The sequence below is a fragment of the Peromyscus eremicus genome, chromosome 9, assembly GCF_949786415.1.
Source record: "Peromyscus eremicus chromosome 9, PerEre_H2_v1, whole genome shotgun sequence".
NCBI classification, from domain to species: Eukaryota; Metazoa; Chordata; class Mammalia; order Rodentia; family Cricetidae; genus Peromyscus; species Peromyscus eremicus.
In genome coordinates, this window is record NC_081425.1 from 20532467 (window position 1) to 20560325 (window position 27859).

General features: G+C 33.9%; 1 protein-coding gene across 13 annotated transcripts in view; it reads left to right on the forward strand.

The window, feature by feature from the left end:
- The window catches only part of Mycbp2 (MYC binding protein 2), a 251013-nt gene that overhangs the window by 60703 nt on the left and 162451 nt on the right, over positions 1 to 27859 (forward strand). For 12 of the 13 annotated variants that reach the window (XM_059273237.1, XM_059273240.1, XM_059273238.1 and 9 more), the window contains exons 12-19: positions 14 to 218; positions 1572 to 1736; positions 3956 to 4114; positions 5308 to 5512; positions 12306 to 12451; positions 12757 to 12858; positions 19682 to 19789; positions 25855 to 25974. In XM_059273237.1, the coding sequence (XP_059129220.1) occupies positions 14 to 218; positions 1572 to 1736; positions 3956 to 4114; positions 5308 to 5512; positions 12306 to 12451; positions 12757 to 12858; positions 19682 to 19789; positions 25855 to 25974 (1210 nt within the window). The remainder of the gene's footprint in view (positions 1 to 13; positions 219 to 1571; positions 1737 to 3955; positions 4115 to 5307; positions 5513 to 12305; positions 12452 to 12756; positions 12859 to 19681; positions 19790 to 25854; positions 25975 to 27859) is intronic. The other variant, XM_059273244.1, reaches the window with a different exon arrangement.

The following is a 27859-nucleotide window of genomic DNA, read 5'->3' on the forward strand; positions in this document are numbered from 1 at the left end:
TTTAACGTATAAGATATATTATACTGGCAAGTACCAGAGTCTTGGAATTAAACAAGGTGGTCCTTCAGCAGGAAAATGGGTTGAGCTGCCAATTACCAAATCTCCCAAGATAGTGCACTTCTCTGTTGGACATGACGGTTCGCATGCCCTTTTAGTTGCAGAGGATGGAAGTGTGTTCTTTACAGGATCTGCAAGTAAAGGAGAAGACGGAGAGTCAAGTAAGTCACCTGAGAGCTGGCACTTACTGAATGTTAGTGTGAAGTCATCTCAATAGCACTGGCCTCAGCAGTTTGTGTGTATATGGGACATGTTCAATGAAGCATGCGCTAAGGAAAGGTGGTTGTCTATTTCACTCTACAGTTCTTGTGAGTGAATTTTCATCTTCTGGATACATGACTTCATCTGAGAATAGGTGGTTGGTGATTTTTTTTTCCATCTAATTATTGTAGTAGATTACTTAAAAAACCCAAAACTTTGCAAGGAATATGTATTTTAAAAGGAAGATAAACATTATGTAACTTTGTTTATAAATGTTAGCTATGGATTATTGTTTGTGGAATTCTTTCTCTATGAGGAAATCATTTGCTCTGCAATGAAAAAATATATAATTTGATCTAATATTTTTTCTGTTTAGATCCTTCAAAGCATCATTTTTCTCTCTTAAATAAATAACTTATCATATTCCTTGGTGTAGCGTCTTACAGGGATTTGTTTTTTTTTGAAGTCAATATATAATGGAAAATTAAGTGAAAATTAAAGTTACCCTGAGATTAGCCCTTTAAAAAGCCACAGAATATATTACCATCCCCTAGAAACTGAACATTTAGAGAGAGCATTCATTTAAACTAGTTACAAGACTGTGTATCGGTATCAAGTCATATGAGAGCCATGGTGGTATTTTAAACTATAGCTTAACAATATGGTTTTATTCTGAAAGCATGAAGGAGATTGATTACCCAAATGAACAGCTAGTTGATGTTTTCCATCTTTCGCTTATTTTGATGATAGAATTTTTGAGAATGGTGGCTTTTTAAATCACCCATATTTCTATTTATTTGTTCATTTTCATATGTGTATCATCTTTCTTTACAATCACATTGACTTGGTACAGTTAGTTAATATCTATTAGATGAATAAGAAACTTTGATTCCATGATCTACTATAACAGTGTGTATTAATTATAAAGAGAGATTAAAAAGAAGGTGATATAAGTGTATATTGGGGGGGGGGTTAGGGTGATATGTGTGTTGTCGTAGTTATGTGGATAATATAAAAGCCAATCTAGAGATTGAGACTCCTAGAAGTTTTTTGCAAACTGGGTTTCCTTTTGGGAATTTCACTGTGCTACAAAGAAAGAGGAACTGTCAATGATAACCTAAATATTAATTGACTATATGAGGCTAGCACATTCCTAATTATAATCTACATGATGGTAAACCCTGGCCTTTATGAGACTTAATGAAGTGTATCAAAAAGGTAAACAAATTGTTCATTTTCTTTGGTTTTATATATAAATCATTGTTATTATTTGCATATAGATACCTTACATTCATTTTGTTTGTTCTTTTTAGCTAAGAGCAGACGGCAGTCAAAACCCTATAAACCTAAAAAGATTATTAAAATGGAAGGAAAGATTGTGGTATACACAGCCTGCAATAATGGAAGTAGTTCTGTTATTTCTAAAGATGGAGAATTATACATGTTTGGGAAAGATGCTATTTATTCTGATAGTTCAAGTAAGTTAAAAAAATATCACTTTTATGCAAAAAGGATTCCAATATGAATTACTGGATGTAACATAGATGTGTCTGGAAAATTAACATTTGTAATATGCTTTAACTACATACTTGGCATTTTCTTCCAACTGAAACTTTGGAGAAGATGTTTTCCATTGTATTTTGTCACTAGAAGGTCTGACGTTCATTTCACACATAGCTAGTAATGAACTTGAGGGAAATTTTCCCTTAGCTCTTTTCTCTGGAAAGCTTTCCCTTCACACTGAAGTGTTGTGTAACGTGTCTTTGGATTAATGTTAGTCACTATCAGCAGTCGGTTTTTATAATAAAGCTGATTTAAAATCATTAAATTATCTGTCTCCTCACTTAAGACAGTGGGGAAGTATTATTTCCCTTGCTACTTACTGTATTCTATAATTCCTAGCACAAAGGCTCAAGAATTATTTATCAGTTTATCAAGTGCCTGACTGATAAACCTAAATTTTAAGAGGTGGATATGAGGGATGGAAGTAGCTAGATAGTTTTATATTTACAAGTTCTAATCGTATAACCTTATACTATTTGGTTGATAGATTTTTTTGCCCCTGGTAATTAGAAATGAGTATAGTGAATGAGTCATCCCACTTAGGGGGATTTTATGTGAGACCCATGTGTAATACCTTTGAATTTTGCTATAAAAAGGAAGCTAGGATAAATGGAGTTTATGACTGGAAAGTTAAGTGATTGTCCGAGGTTGGAGAAATCAGCATGTAGGAAATTTATAGCAGTTAATTATTCACTGGAACTGCTCCCAAGTAAGAGAAGTGCTGACTTAATGTGGTAACATTCAGATTCTCAGTGGGCTGAAATTGTTAGAGTGAATCAGACTTCTGGGATAGCACATTAGTAGTTTTAAAATAATACTCAGCATAACCATTGTATGCTAAAATGCTAATAGAAATTGAAGATTTACATGTAAGGGTTTAGGTGAACCAGAAAAGGTCTACCTGCCCTTTTGCAGTTGGAGAGGGATTTATTCGTGACAGACTTAAGTGGATATTGTTCAGTGGCTTTAGACAGTCAGATTTGTTATTAGCTTATTTTAGTTGGTTAATATTTACTTAACATTCAGAATTTTCTTTTTGTTCCCCTTCCCTTAAAAAGAAGCTAAGGATAGTATCTGTTTCATAGTTTATTTTTGTAATTCTATAAGAACATTTAAGAAATGTTCTGCACAGAACCTAGAATATGCAAGAGCTCAGCATATAATCATCTGGTATTATTATTAAACTTTGTTCCATGAAATACTTATTATACATATTTTTTTCAAGTGTGCTACATACTGAAATTAGGAATTTTTACAACTTAAGTAATTGCATTAATTTTTGGAAATGTTTTTAATATATCTTAGAAAACTAAGTCTTTAGTTGTTACTATTATTACTTCTTAATAAGGTTAAGCATGCTTTTGTACTTTGAAAATTCTTGCAAACAGTAGGTAGTAAGGGTAGCAAATGGATGTGAAAAGCATACTGAAAGTAACATAAGGGAAGCTGAGGAAATAATGGGGTGGCTTGTGAAAGAAAGTATTAGGGGTTCAAAAACATTCTTTTGATGGCTAGTGAGATAATTCACCATGAGAAGGCAATTGTTGCTAAGTTTGACAGCCTGAGTCAATCGTCAGGACTCAGGTGATGAAAGAAAGGAGAGGACCATCTCCTGCAAGTTGTCTTCTGTCCTACCTGTGCCCATCCTGGACACAGTGCACTTGAGTGCATTCACAGGAAGCCAGTAAATAAACAAGTGTGATTTTATAGTAAGTACTGGTGCTGTTTTGTAAAATCTTACAGGTTTTATAAAAACACTGTTTGTACTGTTGTAAGTGTTTTATTAATTTTGCTGCTGAGGCAGTCTAAGCAGGTAAGGTTCATGACTTATTTGTGCCTGTAGTAGAAATTTGAGAAGGACTGACCTGTCTGAGTACTGTTCAAAGGTATTGGCACGTGGAGCAAGCAGGCAGGAGAAGTTAGTGGAAATAATCCTACAGGAAATATTTGTACCAACCACATTTAATGGGTTTTTTTTTATTATTATTAATTTGATGGTTATCTACCCGTAGTTTGGTCTCTTGTTTCCCATTTTGGTGAATTATTTTTCTCAAGAAAATAACTTCTGCATTAAGGTTGTTCTAGGTACAGTAATATTTTCATTGTTTTTGTTAATTTTGTATCTTTTTTCTAGGTTTGGTGTCTGACTTGAAAGGCCATTTTGTAACTCAGGTAGCAATGGGCAAGGCTCACACTTGTGTTTTAATGAAGAATGGAGAGGTTTGGACTTTTGGTGTAAATAATAAAGGACAATGTGGACGAGACACTGGTGCTATGAACCAAGGAGGGAAAGGTAGGAGTTTCACTTTTAGGTATCAAGAATTATGTTGTCTTTTCATTAACTTTTTGGGATATAGTAAAGAATCTTACTCTTCCAAAAATGAATGACTCAGGCCTAAGAGATGGCTCAACAGTGAAGAACACCTGCTGCTCTTTCAGAGGACCCAGGTTCTGTTTCTGCAATCATGTGGTTGTCACACCCTCTATAACTCCAGTTCTAGGAGTCTGACACCCTGGTACATACATATACATGCAGGTAAAACTCACATACATAACAATTAAAAACTTTTAAGTGAATGACTTTTTGATTTCATATAAATTTAAAACCCCCTGAATTTTTCTTTGATAATAAAAGTCTATCACTGCAAAAATAAAATAATATTTTTAATTTTTGAGCAAGTGATATTCCTACCTGTTTAATATTTGTAAAAATCTCCATAACTCAATAGTAGCACTTCTTTGATTTAACATTTTTGGTGACTAAATTATTCATGGAAAGCAGATTTTCCAAATTGTTGTCATCTTCTGTTTTAACTACTTTTTGACAGTAGCCTATAACAAATATTACCCTCCTTGTTTAATCATAAATACTACCAAAAGTGGAATCTCAAATGGCTGAGAAGCACTTAAAAGAAATGTTCAACATTCTTAGCCATCAGGGGTATACAAATCAAAATGACTTTGAGATTCCATCTTACACCTGTCAGAATGGCTAAGGTCAAAAACACAAGTGACAGATCATGTTGTTGAGGATGTGGAGAAAGGGAACACTCCTCCATTGCTGGTGGGAGTGCAAACTTGTACAGCCACTTTGGAAATCAGTATGACAGTTTCTCAGAATGTTGGGAATCAATCTATTTCAAGACCCAACTATTCCACTCTTGCGCTTATACCCAAAGGATGCTCGACCATACCACAAGGACACTTGCTCAACTATGTGAGCCTAGCCTTTTAATGGCTTAGCTACCCTCTGCAGCCCTGAGGTGATTTCTTGATTATACATAGATACCTTGAGTGGCTGTGCTTTAGGTTATATGCTATATATAAGAGATAAATGAATAAGTTTGATGAGGAATAGTAGATAAAGTAAGTAAATACATAATCACTTAGTTTATAGCAGGGTTCATGTTTGTTCTTTAATTGGAAAATACCTGTTTTCACACATGGAAATAATCTACATAAATTATAAATTAATCTGTCAAACAGGATTTGGAGTTGAAAATATGGCAACAGCAATGGATGAAGACCTGGAAGAAGAACTAGATGAAAAAGATGAGAAGTCCATGATGTGCCCTCCAGGCATGCATAAGTGGAAGCTGGAGCAGTGCATGGTATGCACAGTGTGTGGAGATTGCACAGGCTATGGAGCCAGCTGTGTTAGCAGTGGGCGTCCCGACAGAGTTCCTGGAGGGTAAGACAAGATTTCCTACTGTAGAGAATAAGCATACCCCCTCTTTGTTTCTTGTTTTTCAAAATTATCTCAGAGTGTACATACCTACCTTTTATGTATATGTGTGTGGAGTGGTGGTGTCTTTGGTTCAAACCCAGGGCTTCACCATAATACCAGGGAAGTGCTCTACCACTGAACTACACTTTCAGCCCTAAACTTAATAATAGATACAGTTATTTTCTGCTATGTTCTAGAGTATTATCTTAAGGTGTGTTACTTTTGTTTATATTGCATTTGTTTAATTCTGTGAAGCTGTGTTACTGTGCCGGTCTGAAACACCTGATGGTCTAATAAAGAACTGAACATTCAATAGTGAGGCAGGAGAGAGAAATAGGTGGGTCTGACAGGCAGAGAGGATAAATAAAAGGAGAAATCTGGGAGGAAAAAGAAATAGCCAGAGAAGGAGGAGGACTCCAGGGGCCAGCCACCCAGTTACATAGCAAGCCATGGAGTAAGAAACAAAGAAAGATATACAGAAATAGAAAAGGAAAAGCACAGAGACAAAAGATAGATGGGATAATTTAAAGTTAAGAAAAGCTGGCTAGAAATAAGCCAAGCTAAGGCCGAGCATTTATAGTTATAATCCTCCGTGTGTGATTTATTTGGCAGCTGGTTGGCAGGCCCCCCAAAAGAGTAAAAACAAACAACACCACTGCTACATTGAGTTCTAATTTGTGTCGTCTTTAAGTTTGCCTTCCTTTCAGTTTGATTCATTGAATCAATTATTTAAAATTAGGTCATAATTATTTTCAAGTCTAGGGCCTTATTTGTAATTTTCTAAGCTTTTAAAATGCCAAATGTAATTGATATTTTCTAAGTAGAATTACCAAATATATAGGTTGCTTGAGTAGAAATATATATTCTCTCTCTAAAATTGCATCATGCCTATCTGTTTGTCTGTCTATCTTCTTATAGACTCTTTTTTTTTTTTTTTTTTGGTTTTTTTTTTTTTTTTTTTACATTTTTTTTGTTTATTTTTGAGATTATAATTTAATTACGGTATTTTCTGTTCTTCCCTCAAAACCCTGATACTCTATCAAAACATTTTTTTTTTTTTTTTAATTTTTATTTTGCAATACAATTCAGTTCTACATATCAGCCACAGATTCCCTTGTTCTCCCCCCTCCCGCCCCCCTCACCTTCCCCCCAGCCCGCCCCCCATTCCAATCTCCTCCAGGGCAAAGCCTTCCCCACAGACTGAGATCAACCTGGTGGACTCAGTCCAGGTAGGTCCAGTCCCCTCCTCCCATGCTGAGCCAAGGGACCCTGCATAGGCCCCAGGTTTCAAACAGCCAACTCATGCAATGAGCACAGGACCCGGTCCCACTGCCTGGATGCCTCCCAAACAGATCAGGCCAATCAACTGTCTCACCCACTCAGAGGGCCTGATCCAGTTGGTGACCCCTCAGCCAAGAGAGGCCCACAGAAATCCACAAAGATACCCCCACAACAGACTGCTGGCAATGGTCGAGCAACAATCCGAACTGACCTACTCTGGTGATGGGATGGCCAAACACCCTAATTGTCGTGCTAGAAACCTCATCCAACTACTGATGGACCTGGAGGCAGAGATCCATGACTAGGCCCCAGGTGGATCTCTGGGAGTCCAATTAGCGAGAATGAGGAGGGTTTATATGAGAGAGAATTGTTGAGACCAAGGTCGGATAAAGCACAGAGACAAATAGCCAAACAAACGGAAACACATGAAATTCTTATAGACTCTTGTTTTAAGGGTTTGTCCTGGTTAATCTTTTGTCAACTTGGAAAACCCCTTTACATGTCTGGGAAGACAGCTTCTTAATTGAGAAAATGCTTTTGTAAGATTGGTCTGTAGACTGGTTTGTGGGGTATTGTGTTGATTAATGATTGATATGGAAGGATCCTGTCTACTGTGGTGCCACACCTGTTCAAGTGATCCTAGGGGTGTATAACAAAGCAGCCTGAGCAAGCCAATGAAGAGCAAGTCAGTAAGCAGCACTCTTCCATGGCCTCTGCATCATTTCCTACCTCCAGATACCTGACCTGACTTCCCTCCATGATGGACTGTGATATGAAACTATAAGCTGAAATAAACCCTTTCCTCTCCAAGTTGCTTTTGGTCATGGTATTTTATCACAGCAATAGAAACCCTAAGACAGGGTTTTATATGATTGTCAATTCAAAGATAATATATAGGCAGATTTTTCTGTCCCACCTGCCAGGTCTCAAATAACCACATGGAAACTTATTATTAATTATGAAAGCTTGACTGATAGTTTAGGCTTGTTTCTAACTCGTTCTTCTAACTTAAATTAACCCATTTCTATTAGTTTACTTTTAGCCTCGTGGCTTTATTACCTTAACTTGTATGGCAAATGTTGCTTTTCTGCTTCCTCCGTATCTGGCTGGTGACTCTGCTCTGTTTCCTAGCATCCTTTGTGCTTGGAAATCCTGCCTAACCATTGGTCATTCAGCTCTTTATTAAACCAACCAGAGTGACACTTCTTCACAGTTTACAAAAAGATTATTCCACAATGTTTCCCTCTTTTTGCTTAAATAAAAAAGAAAAGGTTTTAAACTATGTATAATAAGAACAATTATCAGGTAAGAATGACATTCACAATGGTCAATCCATTTTTATTTGGCATATTCAGAGAAAATACTCTGTTATCTATCTTACCTTGATGACTTTAAAGTTTTATACCTAAAATATTTTCTATCACAACTTGTATTACCATCTTAAAACTATTTTTTAGACCTAAAAACATCTTCTTAGATAAACAACTTAAACTTTTATGTTTCTCAACCTTATAAATTTACATATTTTATGTAAATTTCTTTTATGAATTTGGTAACTAGGAAAATTGTAAAACAATAACTATCTAGTCTTCAATCTCCATCACAGAGACCCAAGAAGGATAAAATATTACTTGAGTAAACAGGAAGTGCAGAGCATGCAACTTCTAAAACTAAGAAATGACAAACAGCTGGCTACCTGGACAGCCACCCCAAGGTTCCTCTGTAATATTGGGGAATCCATCTTTGATCTACAGGCCTAGAATCTGACAAACTTTTCTGTGAAGCAGGAATTTTGAAGGACTGTCCTGCCTTGTCTTGATAAAGTTTGGCAGTCACTTTCTTTTGTGTCCTCCTTGTCCAATTTTGACAGCGTGCTGTCAGCAGTCAAGACAAGGGCAGTTTCTTGCCCAGTGGCTAAGTTTTGCCACAAAGATAGCAAACTCCATATGGAGGTTTTTGATGCCTATCATCTATTATGAAGCAGCTTGGTGCTGCCAGGAGCAGATGTGTCTAATTGTCATGTAAAGCCTTATATTATTAAAACATCTTAAATTTCATATTGTATATATCTCTGAAGTGTTTGAAGGTCACCTGTCTATCTAAAATATATCTCTGTTTGACCTTGAAAACATACCAAATGACAGGTTTGATTGTGATAGGTGACTAACTACTAGCCTGCATTTCTTTATTATCCTGAATAGTTTGTAATAATAACTTTCAGAGACTAGAAATTTACATTACATTGTTAAATGAGCTGCATAGGTACAATACCTTAAAAAATAGAAACATATGTACAGTATGTTCTAACAAAAATAACCTAAATTTTGTATCAATATACCAAAATTCATGCCAATATAAAATATCAGTGGTTGTTCAAAAGTAGACTCAACAATCTACCCTTTTATCTCATCATTTTTATGCTATATCCCCCTTTTTTCCTTCAGAAAGAGATCCTTGAATCTAACTCCTTTGGTTAGCTTCTTTCCTGACCTTGACCAATAACAACTTGTAACTAACCTTCCAAGCAATGGTAAACATCTATAACCCATCAAATGACCAAAAACCATCTACCCTAACTCTTGGGAATGTAGGCATCATGTTCTCTAGACTGGTTCGTGTCTGGGGGTGCTGGTATCTTTAGAGACCCTGGGAAAATTGGGGTAATGATCAAGTCCTGGGAGAGTTAGCTGTAATATTTGTTACCCAGTCTCTGCAATGGGAAAGTATAAGGCTTATCTGAAGTCCTGGCTGGAGTAGTCTGTGAGGCTAGACCATCTCAGCCAGGAGCCTTGAAGCTGTTCTGGATGCAGAATTCTGAGGAAACTGCAGAAGAGGCACTCTGAGAGGCTAGATCACCTGGGTCAGCCATTTTCATTGGTGTCTAGTTCCCTTGCTCCAAAAACACACAGACTTTCAAAGGTAACATACATATCTGCATTAACAAAAGTATGGAATGTCAGTTAAAGATGATTTTTTGTTTTATGTTTGAGCAGATAAAAGGCATGTTTCAATGTTGTAAGTCCATTAGGACTGTATATAAATCTCTATCCATTCATATGAAAGGATAGCATATAATAATAAGTCTTGAAGATTCTAGCCAACAAGATTTATCATGTCTCATCTCTTCTCAGAGATCTTCCCATGTCAAGGGATCAGATTACACCTCACCTGTCCTGTAATCTTTTTGGCTTCCTCCCCCATGTCTGTAGCCAAGATACTCATGATGTCTCTTCTGGTCAAATCTGATCTCTATTAATCTGGAAGGAATCCACAGCCTTTCATTTCCTGTGGAAACTAACCCTTCCGCAATGCAGCACATTGTCTGACTTCCATTTTTGAAGTTAAGCATTTTTAAAATATATAGATTGGTTTAATTTAGCAGTTTCCATAATCAAATGTTTCTTAGCAACTATTTTTTTTTGTACACTACCTTTTTGTACATTATTGTGTCATATATGGATATCCAGTCTTCTAACACCATTTGTTTCTCAGGCTGTATTATAGAAATCTGCTATATTATATTGAATAGAATTAATCAAATGGGAGTCCCTGTTTTGTTTCTAGTCTTAAAGGAAAAGCCTACCATTTTTCATTGAGTGTAATATTTATCATACATTTTCATATGTGGCTTTGAGGGTGTTGAAGTAGTTTTCTTCTGTTCTTAGTTTCTTGGATTCCTTAAATAATGAAATTATGTTGAATTTTGTTAAATATTTATTTGTATAGATAAAGAAAATTATGCATTTTCGCCTTTGATACTGTTAGTGTGGTATATTACATTAATTTTCCAATACTGCATTCCAGGAATGAATCTTATAGCTGCAAGCTTTTCTGTATCCTGTCTGGTCCCACAGCCACTTATAAAATAATCATTTAGAGGCTTATATTAGTTATGTTCATCTGATGGCTCAGGTTTATTACTAACTAGCTCTTACAACTTAAATTAATCCATTTCTGTTAATCTATATTTTGCCACGTGGCCGTAGCATTACCAGTCTCTTGGCATCTTGTTCCATGGGCAGCTGGATGGCATCTCCTCAACTCTGCCCTTCTTCTCCATATTTAGTTTGGCTTTCCTTCCTAGCTATATTCTCCCTTGCCGTAGGCCAAAGCAGCTTTATTCATTAACCAATAAAAGCAACACATACTTGCAGTGTACAGAAGGATATTCCACATCATTTCCCCTTTTCTGTCTAATCAAAATAGGAAGGTTTTGACTTTTAAGATAGCAAAATTACATATAACAAAGAAGTTATCAAGCAAGAATTATAGTTATAGTATTTAGTCTATTTGTATTTGACAAAATTAGAGAAAATATTTTGTCATCTATTCTATTTTTGCAATAAAAGCAACACATGTTCTCAGCATACAGAAGGCTATCCCACATCATTATTTCACTCTGTCATGGTATATTATCCTTGTAGTGTAGTGTTTAGTTTGGTTTGCCAGTATTTATTTGGATGTTTTTGCCTTAATTTTTGTGAAGACTATTTGTCTGTAGTGTTTTGTTTTGTTTATTCATTTTAATATCTTTGTGTTAAATATCAATGTAATTCAGAATGAGTTAATAAGAAATCTCTATTCTTCAGTCTTTCAGAGCAATTCAAGAAGAACCAGCATTATAAATGATACTTTAAAAATAATTTCAATGGAAAAATCAGTAGGGAATCTTATATCATACTCATTGTAAAGTACACAACCTTCCAACTTGTCAGTAATGCTTGTTTTTCAAATCTCCCAGTTTCACAGGATACTTAGCCATGTCATTTGTACTGGCAGATGAATCTTGCTCTTGTACCTTTACAAATCTGTTACCCATGAATGTGACAGAGCTATTAAAAGTTTTAAAGGACTAACTATGAATAATTAAAGCTATGATTTCTGTATCTATGAAGAGTATTACCGAGAAATTCGTCTTTCACTGACATTCTAGTCAGCTTCATGGAGTAGTTTTGTCTTTATTTTGTAATAAACACATGTTATATGGTTTTCCAGTTGTATGAAAGTGACAAAGAAGCAGCAGTTAGATACAAAGAATTGGTAGTTAGATACAGTGAAAAGGAAAATGGGACATGATAGTATATCAAGAGTGAAGAGGTGGAGACATATTATGATGCTGATAAGCTGACTGATCACTGGAGGTTGCCAACACCTCTCCTCACTTCCCTGGAGACAGAGTTTTCGTGTTTCCTAGCCCCCAGCCCATCCCGACTCTTAGTGCTAAAACTGTTGGCACTTACTGGGAAAACTTGTAGAAGAGTGTGCATTAATAGGTAATTGGGCAAAGTAGAATCTGTGTGTATTTTATGTAGAAATATATCAGTTATACTCATTAGAATCAACACATTCTTCAATTATTTTTCTAAAACTTCCTACTTCTCTTTAAAATCAATGGAAAGGTGGTTGTAGAAAATACTGTTCAAAGATTAGAATAATTTCAGGTAAGCCTGTTCTTTGTTTGTTTCCTTCCACATAGGATCTGTGGTTGTGGTTCAGGAGAATCTGGCTGTGCTGTGTGTGGATGTTGCAAGGCTTGTGCAAGAGAGTTGGATGGTCAGGAGGCAAGACAAAGAGGGATTCTGGACGCAGTGAAAGAAATGATACCTTTAGACCTACTTTTAGGTAATTTACTTTATTATGTTGACTATCTTGCCCTCAACTCAGTAATTTTAATAGTTTAAGTATTTTCTATCATATATATGTCAAAAATTAACATAATAGCTAACATATGTAGTGTTGCTTTTGGTCACTGACATGACCATGTGGAATACTTTTATTTTCTTTTTATGATAAGAATTCTTACAACAGAAAATTGAGTTTTAAGTTGTTTTTTACTAGCTTTTACTCCATTGAATTTTGTATAGGCATAACTATTGTATACTTACGTTATATAACGTGCTCTTTTATTATTTGGGCCAATTATCCAGCTGTCCCTGTACCTGGGGTTAATATTGAAGAACATCTTCAGTTACGGCAAGAAGAAAAACGGCAACGTGTCATTAGAAGGCACAGATTAGAAGATGGAAGAGGTAAGATGTAGCTCCAGAGAAAAGGTATAGGGAAACTCTTATACTCTAACTGAGACAAATGAATCATTTACAAAAGACCCTCATTTTTTAAGAAGTCATTAAAGTTTGTAACATTCCCATAGCAAATGAAAGTTACATCAGCATACTTATGGCATTTATAATTGTACTAGTAATAATACACTTAACTCTGTAAAGTGCTCATCACCCCATAGTAGAATGTGTGCCTTATAAGTCAGCATGATGGCTCATACCTATAATCTCAGTACTCCAGTGTTAAGACAGGAGGATTGCTACAAATTCCAAGCCTGTCTGTGGTTAGACTGTTAAAAAAACAAAAATAATTGTGCCATTGCAAAATATAAATACCATTAGTAATGACAATTACAAATTTTAAGGATCAATGCTTTACTCAGACTTTTGATTCATCTATATTTGACCATGGGCCAAAACTTAGTTTAACTAAGGCTTTTCATTTTTGTTTTCTTAGACATTCATGATCCTTGTCATTTGACACAATATCATTATGCTTCCCTGCAGTCCAGGAATTGTGATTGGGCTTTTTTGTGTCTTTTCTTTTTTTTAACAAATAGATATTATACACACACACAAAAATGAGTTGAAAATCATTTTTATTTGCAAAGACAAGTGTATTGCTTATATCATTTCCTTATTGTTTAGGACAATTTCTTGACCTGAAAATATATTTAATACTAGTTGTACATAAATGGCATTTTAATATATATCCAGTAGGCAGAAGTAAATATTATGTTACTAAAATTGTTCTCCCCCAGAATCTTTTCTCTGTACAGTTACAACAAATTGTCGAAAGTGTTTGCCTTATTGTTCTGTTAATCAGAAGAATTTATTGACATTGCATATCTTAAATACTTCTTAGAAAGTATAGAATATTTGGTACAGAAATAAACCTATTACCATTTTTATATGTTTTTAAACAACTTAGGGTAATCTATTGCCATCATTGTCAATTTTTCTTAGTTATTCTTTATGAAATATAGTAAGTAATAAAATGGTGTACCTGAAAAAAATCTATTAAACTTTTGGAATGTACAGATGATTGTTTATAGAAACTTATAAGCAGTGTTGACTGATTCAATGAATATTTGTCACTTTGGCTTTATGCATATAGTTATTGCCTTTAAAATATTTTGATGAAATTAATGCATGTGCTGTTCTTATTTACATTTTGTAACTGTTTTGGAAATTTGCACATTCTTTTGTATCTCTAACATGGTAATTTATTTCTTTTATTAGTATTTTTGTTTAAGGTTATTATCTTGTTACTAAGCATTTTTAATTCTTTGACACGTTAGATTGGATCGTTTGAATTGACCTACAAAACCCAATAATTTCATAGATTTTATCAAAAGTAGAGCTTTCACTTACTGCAGTGGCTCTCCAAGGGACAATCATTACATGGGCACTTAGCAGAAGTGCCAGTTCTCAGGGCCTACCCCTGTCCAGCTGAATCTGAAACTTGGATATTAGGGCCTAGCAAAATGCTCTTTAACAAGATTTCCAGGAGATTCTGGTGATACCAAACTGGTAAGCCAGCATTTTATATCAGTAAGGTTCAGAGTTTGTTCCATCATTGTTCTCTGTCTGAGTCATTGCTGGGTTAGTTTTCAGTGTTCTAGTGCTGGAGAAGATTGCTTGTTTGTCTTTTCCCATACAAGAACACTGATGATAAAATTTTAATATTCCAGTTCCCACTCTTACTTGTTCATTAGTGATGGACTTATACCCATGTTTGTACTTGGAGGGTTTGGTTATGTTATTCACTGTCTTTCTGATCATATTTTAAGTTTGTCTTAGTTGTTTCAAAGTTGATTAACATCTTAGCACTTAGCTTTATTAGAGCCTACTTAATCAATTTAGCTATTAAGGTTTATTGGTGCAATTTAGCTACTGTTTATATGACACAAGTTGTTCGATAATGCAATCACTCTCAGTGGCACCTCTGTTGGATAATAATTTATATTGATAGCCTAGCTATACTATTGTACAGATAAGACCTTGGGGAGTTAACCTCCCTGAACCTCAGTTTCCTTACCTTTAATGAAGTAACAGCTATGCATACCTATGTTAGTGTATATTGTTGATATGTGTGAAAAGGCCTAGCATGTGCTAAGATATAAATGATTGTTGAATCATGGTGGTAGTAGTCCATTTTCTTTTAAGTGATACTTTCATAGCTTTGGCTGTGACGTAATTGCTTTTCTTACAACATTTTGATTTTAACTGTAAAACATTGATTCTGATGAAGAAAAATCCCCCACTGCTTCTCTAGAATAAAACAGATTCCATTTTGATACATAAAAGTTTGTTTAGTCACAAATTAGAATATAAAAATAAATTTATTACAGCCTATAATTCCAAAGTGACCATGTTAGTATTGCTAATGTTAGGACCCTAAAACCATTGCTGGATTGATTTTGATACATGAAATACAGTATTAGTTCATATTCCAATGCCACATAAAAGTCTTTTTAAAACTAAAATATATGAAGCATTTAGGAAGTGTCAGTTAAAAAAAGATCTTCATGCAAGGATATAAACACAATTTTGTATTTCTTTTAAAATTTTATATATAATTTTGCTTAGTTATTTTAGATGATTTTTCCCCTGCAACGTATATTGGTATCTGTTTTCCTTTTAATAATGCTTTCTAATTTTTTAAAACTCTTTACTGCATATAAAATAATTGTAGTAATATAACAATTTAAGTCCTACTTGATTCAGTTACAAATTTTACTTATTTCATTGTCATCTTCTGATCAGGTTTTATATATTTCTGTTTATATACTGAATTTTGTTTTATATGTTTGCTTGTTGTTATAAACATTTTTCATATTTTGATAAATGATTTTCTTACCTCTGCAGTCTTCACATTATGCTAATAAGGATAATGTTCTATTTCAAATGTTTCCATATTTCTCTCTGTTGAGATATAATTTATGCATATGTCTATACACTTAAAAAGTATAGGCATATTTGTATTTAGGAAAGTTGCTTAAGGTTATATATATACATTTGCAACATTCTATTTTCATTTGTAATTATTAATTTAAATAGCACAAAGCAATTTCTTACATAAAAATGCTTCATAAGTTGCAATTTAATGTCTGAATGCTCTTCCATTGAGGGGATACCATAGTATTTAAATTAATTGTAATTTCATATGGGTTATTTTTTATTTTTACTTCAATTAATGAAATACAATTATAATAGGCATCTTTGAGCTGAAATTTCTTTAGAATTTTTAGAATTTTCCTTAGGATAAATGGGAAGAAGTACAGTTTCTGAGTCAAAAGAGAGAAAGAAAGAGATGGAGACAGAGACAGGGACAGGGAGAGATTGTGTGTGTGTGTGTGTTTGTGTGTGTTTGTGTGTGTGTGTGTGTGTGTGTGTGTGTGAGAGAGAGAGAGAGAGAGAGAGAGAGAGATGTATAATGTGTGTGTCTGTGGCATGTGTGTGTGTGCAGGAACATGTATCCATGTAATCATTTGTGGAGGCCCTAGCTGAATGTTCGGGTGTGTTCATCCCTCACTCTTCAGTTTAACCTTTTTTTGTGACAGGGTCTCTTCCATGAATCTAGAACTTGCCTTTTTAGCTTAACTGTCTAGCCGGAGAGCTCTGGCTACCCACTTACCTCTGCCTTACTCTTCTGGGTTACAGATGTCCTTGCTCACACCTTCCTTTTAATGTGGGTGTTGAGAATTTGAACCCAGGACCTCTTGCTTACATGGCAAGCATTTTACCTACAGAGCTGTCTCTCCAGCCCCAAGAATCATTTTTAAATTATTGGTATATATCATTAATAGCTGTCTGAAATCTCGTCTTATCTTCTTTAATGCTGCCATTTATTTTCCATTCTTTTTACCTGTCCATGAGTGGGCCACAAGTAAATATACTTTATACATATAAACAGTGGGAGCTGTTAGGTATCAATTTATTTTATTGTTTCAGCCTTGTTTTAGTCACTGTCTTCCTACTGAAATAAACAAGCCAATAAGTTATTCAGACCTTTTCCTTCCTTAGTAGATTTGAGGTTTTTTTACTTTTGAGAACCCCATTGCTCCCATTTTAGCTCGTATCACCTCTTTTCCGTGTTTCAGTGAAAGCCTTGTCACTGTTCTTCACCCCATTCCTACCCTTTCCAATCTAATAGTCATCTTTTATCCAAACTAGTTATTCTGCACTGTTGTGATCTTCTGTGTTTAAAACCAAAAAACTCTGATTGTCCCTATGTTCAATTCCCATGCTTTCCCCTTCAGGCACATATCTGTTTGTATTTCTATTTCCAGCATCCCCCCCCCTTTTTTTTCCCTCCCATCACTGAGACTTTGTAGTACTCCATTTATTTTATTATTTTTTTATGTGTGTTTTTATTAGATGTGTTTATGTGCTGTTCCGGTATCTTCTCGATACCTACTTTTCCAACATTTGTTTTTCTCACTTTCTCCCCTTCAGTGTGTTTCCTTTTAGTACACCATGCTCGTGACTTCTCATTTGGTGGTATGTAGCCCAGCCCCCATTAGACTGTGTGATTCTTGAAGCAAGGCTTATGTCTTATTTACTAGTTGTTCTCTCAAATGGAACCCAAAATGGAATATCTTTGTTGGCTGATTGAAAACAATTCAGGGATTTCTGATTACCTGCAGAATGGAGGTTTATTCTGTCAAACATAGTGTGTGTGTTTGTTTTGAGCCAGAGTCGCACTATATAGCTCAGATTGGACTGGAAGTCAAGAGCCTCCCAAGTGCTGGGATTATAGAGGAGTACCATCATGCCAGGCACACAAACTAATTTCCCATGACTCTATAACCCATTTTCTACTTTGGTTCTTGGGGATTTTAATGGCTGAACAAATTGCTTAGCATTCTCAAGTTTTTCTAAATCTTTTAACTGGAATATCCTTTCCATTTCTCTTGTTAACTCCACAAATTAAAAACCTTTCTTAGTCAAACAAATTAAACATAGGACTTTTCATCCTTAATGACACAGACTTCTCTTATTGAACTTATTATAATATCATACAGTTGTTTTTATTTCTGTTTTCCTATATTGTCCTATGTCTTTATAATTATATCCATGGTACCTAGTATCTACTACTTAAGCAATATCCAAATGTTTTGTGGATAAATGAATGATCGAGTTAGTACCTGAGAAAACTATTTCAGTACATAAGATACAATGCTGTTTTAGAGCTTTGTGTTTCTAGTCATGATTGCCCATGTACTGTGTTTATACACTAGAAGATTGAATTTAGTGAGAAACTAATTAATGAATTAATAGCTGTATTTTTCTAGGTAAAAATATCTCCATCAGACTCCAAAGTCAGAAAAGGATAACATAACTTACTACATTATGATAAATTGTGATTACTTCAATATTCATTTTCATATATGGAAATTACTTAAGAGTAATATATGCTAATTTCTTTAATAAGTTAACTCATAGTGATACATAAGTAAATAAGATATTTTGTTCTTACTGAAATATGTACTTTGCTTCCTCTACAAATAGAGCTCAGTTTATATAAATTTACTGTATTGTAGAGAAATAATACTTAAGTCTTCTAACATTAAAATTGCATGTTTGTATTATAATTAATCACATAAAATATTTTTCTTGCCTTTTCAAAGTGTTGGTACTACTCATCTTTTTGTTGTATCTAGGAACATAATCAAAATGCTTTCCTTGTTCATTTGTGTTATGTTTACTAAAGAATACTATATATTTAAACTATTTGTAAAATTTAGTATGACTGTAGTTTCCATTTTTCCATTAGATAGATAAATTAAAATGAAGACTAATAGTTAATGAAAAATTTTCAGCGTTTATATATCTTCATAATTCTCTTTTTAAATGCTAGTGATTTAACACTCAAATTTAGAGTAAACTTAGAAGACTTTGTTGAAGTTGATAAAACTCAAGATTATTGTACTTATATTCTTAAAGTATAATCCAAATTTCTTTTTCTTTTCAAGATAAATGTTCACAAGGAAAAATGATCTTTTAAAATTTTTATTAAATTTATTTTGACTGTAGATATTTTCCCTAAGAACTAAATAAGTGGAAGTAATAAATATGTATGACTATATTTTGTATAATGGTGCTTCAGAAATAAATGAATTAATGAATGTTAATTAATGTCCCTACAATGTTAAGTGAAGTTGATAGTCTTCTCTATTGTCAATATGAGACTCAATCTAGGTTATCCTTGTTTCCACATATATATTTTAAACACACAAACACACATGCTCATATGTATGTACTCACTCAGAAATTTCTGATTTTTGCTTCTGAACATCTAGTTTTATAATGCTTTCACAGCATGTACAAATGTCAGTAACAATTTTACCTTGGTTTTATAGTAAATTTGATAAAAGATCTGGAAATATCTGGAGTACCTTGTTATTGATTGACTTAAAAATTAGTTGTATTCTGTTATTTCAGAAGGAAACAAACTTGTTTTCATTCAGTACATATTTGCTAATCTTTAATATATGGTATTGAAAATGCTTTTAAGATTAAACTTCTGGATGATCTATTTGAGACTATTAGTAAGTGCCCAGTTCTTTCAAAAATAAAATTTGGATTTTTACTTTATAAAGTGTACTTGAGATAGTAATGTGTTAGTTAGATGGTGGATAGGTAATGGGTTGGGGAATTTGAAAAAAGTAAAGTGTCCAAAACAGTTACAAATAATTTTTCTCATGCATTTTAGCTTTATTTTTGCTCATTATAGTGTTTTCATTTTGTGAGCTTTTCTATGCACATACAAAATGTTTCTCCTCAGGCCCCCTTGTATTTGCTGGTCCTATTTTTATGAACCACCGAGAACAGGCTCTAGCCAGACTCAGATCCCATCCAGCTCAGCTAAAGCATAAACGGGACAAGCACAAAGGTATTTGGTCTTCCTTATCACCTAGGTGGGATGCTCTCCCAACTTCTTCCACTCATTGGGATTTTGTCTCTGGGAAAATGCACAAACTGACTCTGCTGCTTTGCTTCTGTGGGTGTATAGCCTGAGGAGAAAGAACATTCTGAAAGTGGTGCTGTCTGTGTGGCTGTGGTACTTCTCTCTTTGTTGTTGTGGACTGCAACAGGGAGTACGTTTCCAGTGTATCTCTTTCATTAGTATTTTCCTAGTTCGTGAACTTTAAAAAGGTAAAAAGTATCATTCCTTCTCTTTTTAATCCTTAATCCTTTGCTTTTTGATGATCACAGTGCAACATTTTAGTCCTTTTTAATGTTGTTAATATGGCTTAGCATTAAAAATTATTAAATACAGTATGTAAAATATAGTAACACTGCAAATACATTTTTCTGGTATTTTAATGTTAACAGCATAAAGGAACATAGAAATACGTGCTGTTTGATGGCCATATAGCAATAGCTATAAATAGAGAATAAAATATATAGATGATGTAGTTTTCAAGAGAGTTCAGAGTTCTAACCAAAGAGAGAGATGAGGGGTCTCCTTCTGCGTTGTTTATTTATTAAGCAGAGTTCTGGGCTGAGAAGAATAATCCCAAGCTGTGCTTGTACTTGTTTTCAACAACCAATTGTAGTTTGGCTAGTTTCAAAAATAATTTAGTGAGGAAAAACTTTAATATATAATATTAATATAAATATATAATAATTTATATATAAATTATATCTTGAATTCTAGCATCGGAAACAGACACTCTTCATTGCCTAGTCCAACTAATATGTGGTGTTTTCTAAAATGCCTAATGTTGGGCTGAAGACAGTTGGAAGTTTTAAAAGTACATTCTGTATACCCTGGTTAATATAATAACTGTATATCCTCCTTTTTTGTTTTGGCCCAAGAGACTTTAACCCATCTTTGAAAAATTACTTTCCTACATTACTGGTAGTGCCAGCTTTATTACTTGCCCTTCTTAGATTGTCAGTTTGCCACTCAAAGCAAAACAAAACAAAGCAGCCAAACAAGGAGTTCAAACATCGTATATGTATTGTAGAATATAGAAGTGTTTTAAATGTAATATTATTTGTTACAATGGGATTTGTGTTTGCTTTATTTATCTGGTAATCAAACAATTCATGTATATGTAAATCTGTAGAACAGTTTTTAGCACAAATTACGTAAATTATATTTGTTATTCACCAAAATCTGTGGTATCATACTCCACTTTTAGTACAGATTTTCTTAATCTCTTTTTTTCTACAGATGTATGACTTGGATTCTTCTAACATTTTACCTAAAGTAGAACAGTACTTTCTTATTTCATGATACAGATAAAAATCTTAGTATCTTATAGAAAAACCACACCTTTTAAAAATTGTTTTGAGTATAGTATTAAATGAAAACTGTGTTACAGATTTAAATAGTATGTCTCCTAATGCTATAGACTTACTTAGTAGCTATAGAAACTCTTAATCAAAAGCTAGTCTTAAATCACTTTTGTGTGCCCTTGGAATACGCTTTGTAATGCTGTAACAGTCGCTTTGAGAAGGATGTGGTGTTACAGTGTAGAACCAGGTTTTTTCATTTACATATTCTTCCTGGTTTTGTAGAGTGAGTCAGTTTCATCTCTTTGCTCCCAAATGAATGTCGTGTTATCTTATGAGATGGTGTTTTATTTTTATAAATATTAATTTACCACTCACTAATTCTTGTTCACTCACTTTGTTAATTGGCTGCCTGTTTATTCATTGTCCCATCTTTTATTCCTCTCTCTATTGACTGCTCTTATTACATTTCACTGTATTTTAATATTTTCCCTTTATATACTTTTTCTTTTGACTACTTTGGCCTTTAGTTTATCCACTTACAAGTTCACTGTGCTAGTTGTAATCTTCTCACCTAATTATAATTATGAATTATGTTGCTAGTACAGGTGTAGGATGATAACAGTTGGTTTTCTGCCCTGTGGCTTTTTAAGGGCTAAAAACTAGATTTATTAGCAGCAGTGCTTCCTAAGATGGAAAGCTGAAGAGCTTCTGGCCAACTGCATGAAGTTCAGAGATGTAGCATGGCAGGCTTTGATTACAAAACTCGATTGTGTAAGACTGAACTACCAAGTAGAATTCTGTTTAACATATGTAGGTGGTTTGAAAATGTGATCTAAACTAGATTTCGAAAATGATTCCTGGATTAATATTATCTCTAGCTACTTCTGAAAGTCAGGGAAGTTTTTTGATATGTTATACCTAGTTAGGAACATCTGAAGTATTCTAGAACTAGTCTTGGAATCTGTTTTAGAATGACTGGTGTGACATTTTGAAGGTATGCTGCTAAGCACTTGGGAATATTTTCTCCTCTTTCTGTTTGGGATTGCTATAGAATATATTGGAAATATTATGACCTTTGATTATGTTCAGGTTTCCTAAATCTATTGTTTACTCAGACTACACAGCTGTTCATAAATTTGTTAATCTCTTTAGCTATCATGTGTTTATTTTAAAAGCACAAATAATAGCAACCTGTATTGCTATAAAGATTATATTAAGAAATGTGACATGTATGTATTATCTTTCACATGAACAGCCACCATGGATGCTAGCTTTAACTCTTTTGGCTGCACTCTTTGCTTCTGTTTTAGAAGTCTCTTGAATGTACAAAATTTGCAGTTAAGTATGTAGGTCGTTTGTTTTTACCCAAGATTTAAGGTGTCAGTGATTCAATGATAGAAAAAAACCCACATGAGGCTTATTTATATTCAAATTCTAAATTAGTTCTTTCATTTGTGATTGGTTGGACTGGTTGTGTAATCTCTTGAGGTTTAGTAAATGGTAAAAGAATACCTATGTCATTGGACTGCTATGTTGATTAAAGCAAATAATAATAAACAATGGTAAATATTGATTGAATACTTTCTATAAATTACTTTGCTTAATCCTCAATTGTGAGGTGTGCACCATTGTTGCTGTTTTGTAAGTGGGAAAGTTAATGCAGAAGTCCAATGTCTAGTTGTTACACCACTAGCTAGGATTCTAATGCAACCACTTATCCACTGTGGCATTGAGGGTTTTACAGTGTTTAACACATACCAAGCACTTAGGATATTGCAGGTGCTACTGCTCTTTGTGTTTTATTTAATGATTTTGATCAAAGCACTAACTTTGTTCTGTGATCACTTTTGGGTTGTCTGACTAAGGTTAGCTCAGAAATGCATGGCTTTAAGTAAAAATTTATAGTCCTTCAGATGGTATATAGTCCTTCAGTTGTTGTTCATAGAAGATAAATACAATATTTTAAATACATATCTGCCAAGATTTCATAGTTTTAATATCATATGATAGATACATGTGAACATTGATTAGAAAAAGGCAGTTACGCTCATGCTAAGAGACAGTTATAAGGCTATTCAGGCTTACATTTTTTGTAACACAAAATGAAATTCATTAGCTGCTCACTAATCTTTTCTGAGTAATGAGCTTGAACATATTTGACCTTACTAAATTCCACATGCTGATTCTTAGTTTGGACAACATTTTGGCTGTTTATACGCACTTCTTTTCCAAACTTATACAAATCTAAATTGTTATAATTGTATCATATTTTTATATCAAGACCCAGGTGTGTGTGTGTGTGTGTGTGTGTGTGTGTGTGTGTGTTTTTAAAAAGTCTGCCAGTGACTAAGACTCATTTTTATTTTTTGATAATACTTTTGCAATCTATAGTATTACGTATGATTTTTTTTATATAGGGTGTTTATGTGAACTTTTGACAAAATGTTTCTAAGTAGAATTTTGATACCTCAATAAAATCTTTCATTCTCTTATTCATATTATTTTTTTTATTAAATTATAGGGCCTTTAAAATTTTCTCTTCTCTGATGCTATATGTCTTTTGTGGGATTTGTATTTGTGCTAGCTTCCAATTCATGGGAGGAGAAAAATGTTACAGTCAAGGTAAAAGTTTCTAAGTGGACAAATACATTCATATAAAGTGGAATAACATTCAAAATGTTTCATAAATCTGATAAAATCATGTGAATATAACCACTATGATTTTAAATCACACTTGCTTTTAATAATTGTATATTTTTACCAGTTATGAGAAAATTATAGCGCTTCTTCCCATCTAATGTTTGATTAAATAAACGTTGGGATACACACTTTTTTTTGAGGACATGGATGTATTCCACCCTCTTCTTAGATGAGAGAGAACCCTTTAAATGAGGAGTACATTTTATCTGGTCTAAAACTGTTAGAACTTTTTAATTTATTTTTTTCTTTGGTTTGATAGACAAACCCACATTAGAAAACTTAGCAAAAGAGGTATTATTTTTTTATGCTGTTAGAGTAAAACCTCTCACTAATTCAGGTATAGTATTTGTGATATTTTTGAATAAAAAATTCAAAGTAATTTCTTCCTCTGAATTTTCAGGGTCATACTTTTAAGGGGAAACCTGTCTAAAATCACTAGCTTTTCAAACCAAGGGCTCAAGAAATGAAGGATTCCTTCAACGTGCCTTCAACCTCTGGGTCCAGCAGTTAATTCTTGTATGTTAAAGGACTTTTGTGTTTATGGTACATTTTAATGTAATGTTGGCCTATTTTGAAATCTAATGTAGGGGAACATATTTTCTTCATTGTAGCATTTAATCTGTAATCTATATTGCTTGAAGATAACAAAACAGAACTTTTCTTTAAATATTCTGTAATTAATACTTCTTCAGTAAGTCACATGGGAATACCCATTTTATGCTGTTCTGAATTAGTGAGGTTTTACTGCCCTAGTGTTAGAAAGCGTTCAGAGTTTTTAAGATGAAGGCCATTTTCTTACAGAAAAGGTCATACTTTAGATCAAGTTGTGTTAACTAAATATTAATGAAAGCAAATCAGAGTGAATGAAATGAAAATTAAATGACTTAATGTTCTTGTATTTAGTATTTTTAAATGGGTAGTAAAATGCAGAATTTAAAATGTGTGCCTTTAGATTCACATATATATCTGCATGTTATATACACTTGTTCAGTGTTTCTATGCTACAGTGGAGTGGTTTACCCCAGGTGACCTGTTGAAATTCCTTCCAGATATTCATTCATACTGTGGGAAAGGAATTTGAATATTGATAACATAAAGGTCATATTTGTTTCAGAAAGTAAGCTGTCTGTCTTATTCACACTTTACCAAATTTAAGATTTAATATTCTGGAGTGTGGATGCTATGGTTAGGATATCATACATTTCTAAATGAAATATAGAAAGCAGTGGTTGAAAGAACCCTAAAGCAATTTGAGAGGTGAAAATTATAAAAAGAATAAAGATAGAAAAAAGGGACAAAGGCAGAAAGAAGGTTTAGTAAGCTATGCAAGTGGGGCCAGGAAGAAGGCCACAAACTAGAGTACTGAGAGGAATATAAGAGAGGGGAGATGAATGGGGATAGGCCATCAAACCACAGTGTCTTGAATAAAGATCTTTGGTCTTTATACATTTGTGTTTTGAGTTTAGTAGAGGTCTGCCGTCTTGGTGGGCAGAAAGGCGAAACCTTTCTGAGAGCTGGTTAAGAAATCTGTCGATTGTGAGTCTACTAGTATTTTTATAAATAGCAAGTACTAACAGTATCACTAAGTAAAATTATTGTTAAATGACTTTGCATGTAGTTTTTTTATGCAAACTAAATTTTCCAATATCAAATTTAAATTTCACATTAAAATTTTATTTCTATTACTTAATTATGCATTTTCATTACACAGCTAATTAGCTTACCAGGTTTTATCCGTAACCAGATCCTATTTTTTTGGTTTAGTAGTATTTATAACAGAAGTGTATATGTATATATACACACACACACACACACACACACACACACTCGTATATATACTTCTGTTCAGACTAGCTTCTTTGCAGGTAGCTTCTTGATCTGTCACTTCTAACAACAACAGTCTTCTGCTTATTCCTTTTAACATTTTTCTCTTTTTCTTCCATAGTAAATTGATTTAAAAATTTATTATGAATATGAATAATAATGTAACATGAATTATAACATTTTCAGATGGAAGTGGAGATAGAGGGGAAAAGGATGCAAGCAAAATCACAACCTATCCTCCAGGCTCTGTGAGATTTGACTGTGAGCTCCGAGCAGTACAAGTCAGCTGTGGATTTCACCATTCAGGTAGCAGCTGGAACTTTGGGGTATAACTTCATTTTTACAATTGTGTATAACTTGCTTGTAATTGATAAACAGTACCTGTTGCCTGCATGTCAAGGCACAGTATCTCTCAAGTTGATGAGGTTTTATATTGCAGAATCTCTTAAAAAAAAACTATAGCATGATAGAAGAGTGCTGTACTTGTCCAAGAGAACTAACTTCGAGTTTGTCTGCTGATGAACTTTCTAATTCAGTTCAAGAAATTACTGGAGATGAAATAATTCCTGAAGTGCCTTTCAATTCTAAAATCTCTTGGCTCTTATAATATTACCTCATGTTTTGTTAATGTTGAATTAGAAATATATATCATTGAAATAATAAAATGAATAAAATAGAATTCTTAGTAAATCATTGGCATTCCATTTAAATAGCTTAGGTTATACTATTAAACCTTTATAAGAATTAAAAATACAGTCTGTGTTTTCTTACTTGATAAGACATTGGCAAACCTTAGATTCTATTTTTTTTGTTGCTATATATAATTATGTAGAGTCCCACCCTACTTTCTTGCCTCTAAATGTTCTAGATATTAGAGAACAGAATCATATATATGCTTACCCATTATTAAGATAAACCAACATGCATCACTAAATGTAATGTTATTTAAAGGGATTTGTAAGAGTTTTAAAGTGTGTATTATGAAAACAGCATGCATTTTATGATCTATAAAATGCTCTGCAGGACAAAAATTTTATCAATTTTTTATTAAATGTAGAAATATTCAAGCCATTCTTACCAAAATTTTATATTGATTATTTTTTTGGTACAAGATCCTACTGTGTACTGTTAGCTGGTCTAGAATTTACTATATAGATGAGACTGGACTCAAGTTCACAGAGATCCATTTGCTTTGGCCTCCCAAGGACTGGGATTCAAGGTGTGCACTGCCACACTTTTCTTACCTATTTTTAAATTAAAATTTTTATTTTTTGAGAATTTTACAAAATGTATTTTGATCATATTCACTTTCCCCACTCCCCAACTCTTCCCAGATCTATCCTTACCTTCCTACTCATCCAGTTTTTTTTCCTCCCTCCCTCCCTCCCTCCCTCCCTCCCTCCCTCTCTCTCTCTCTCTCTCTCTCTCTCTCTCTCTCTCTCTCTCTCTCTCTCTCTTAACCCATTAAGTCCAATTTGTATTGCCCCAAAACACTTGGGTACAGAACGTGCCCCAAAATGTAGTTGTGACCTACCAGGATTTACATCCTTAAACAAAATGCCTCTCCCTATCCCATTAGCCATCAAATGCTAATAGCTCATCCACTTGTGATGAGACTTCTTGCCCACCTCCTCTACTCCATGTTGAGATTTTGTCTGTCTTTGCCTTGTATAGATCTTGGTTGTACTGTTCACAATCACTGAAATTCCATATGTATCTGCCCTTTTTTATCTAGAAAATACTATTTCCTTGTAGTCATCCATCATCTCTGACTTTTTTTTTAAATCTTTCTACCCCTTGTTCCATGAAGGTTCCTGAACCTTGTGGGGAGGGGTACTATATTGATGTTCCATTTAGGGCTGAGTACTCTGAAGTCTTTTATTCTCTGCAGGTTGGCCAGTTGTGGGTCTTTTTGCTAACTGCCATATACTGCAAAAAGAAGCTTCTCTGATGGGAGTTGAGAGATGCCCTACTATAATGAGTCTAGCCATAAATCATTAGAATTTATTTTTATTAAACAAATAATGTCCATTTAGCACAAGAATAATTGTATGATCTCCCCTGTGGTCTATGATCTGTCTAGCCACAGGTTAGCCCTGTTAGGGGTGTCAGATGTGGTTTCTGTTTCATGGAGTGGGTCTTAAATATAGTCAAAGTGGTTGGTTACTTCAAAAATATTCATGCCATTATT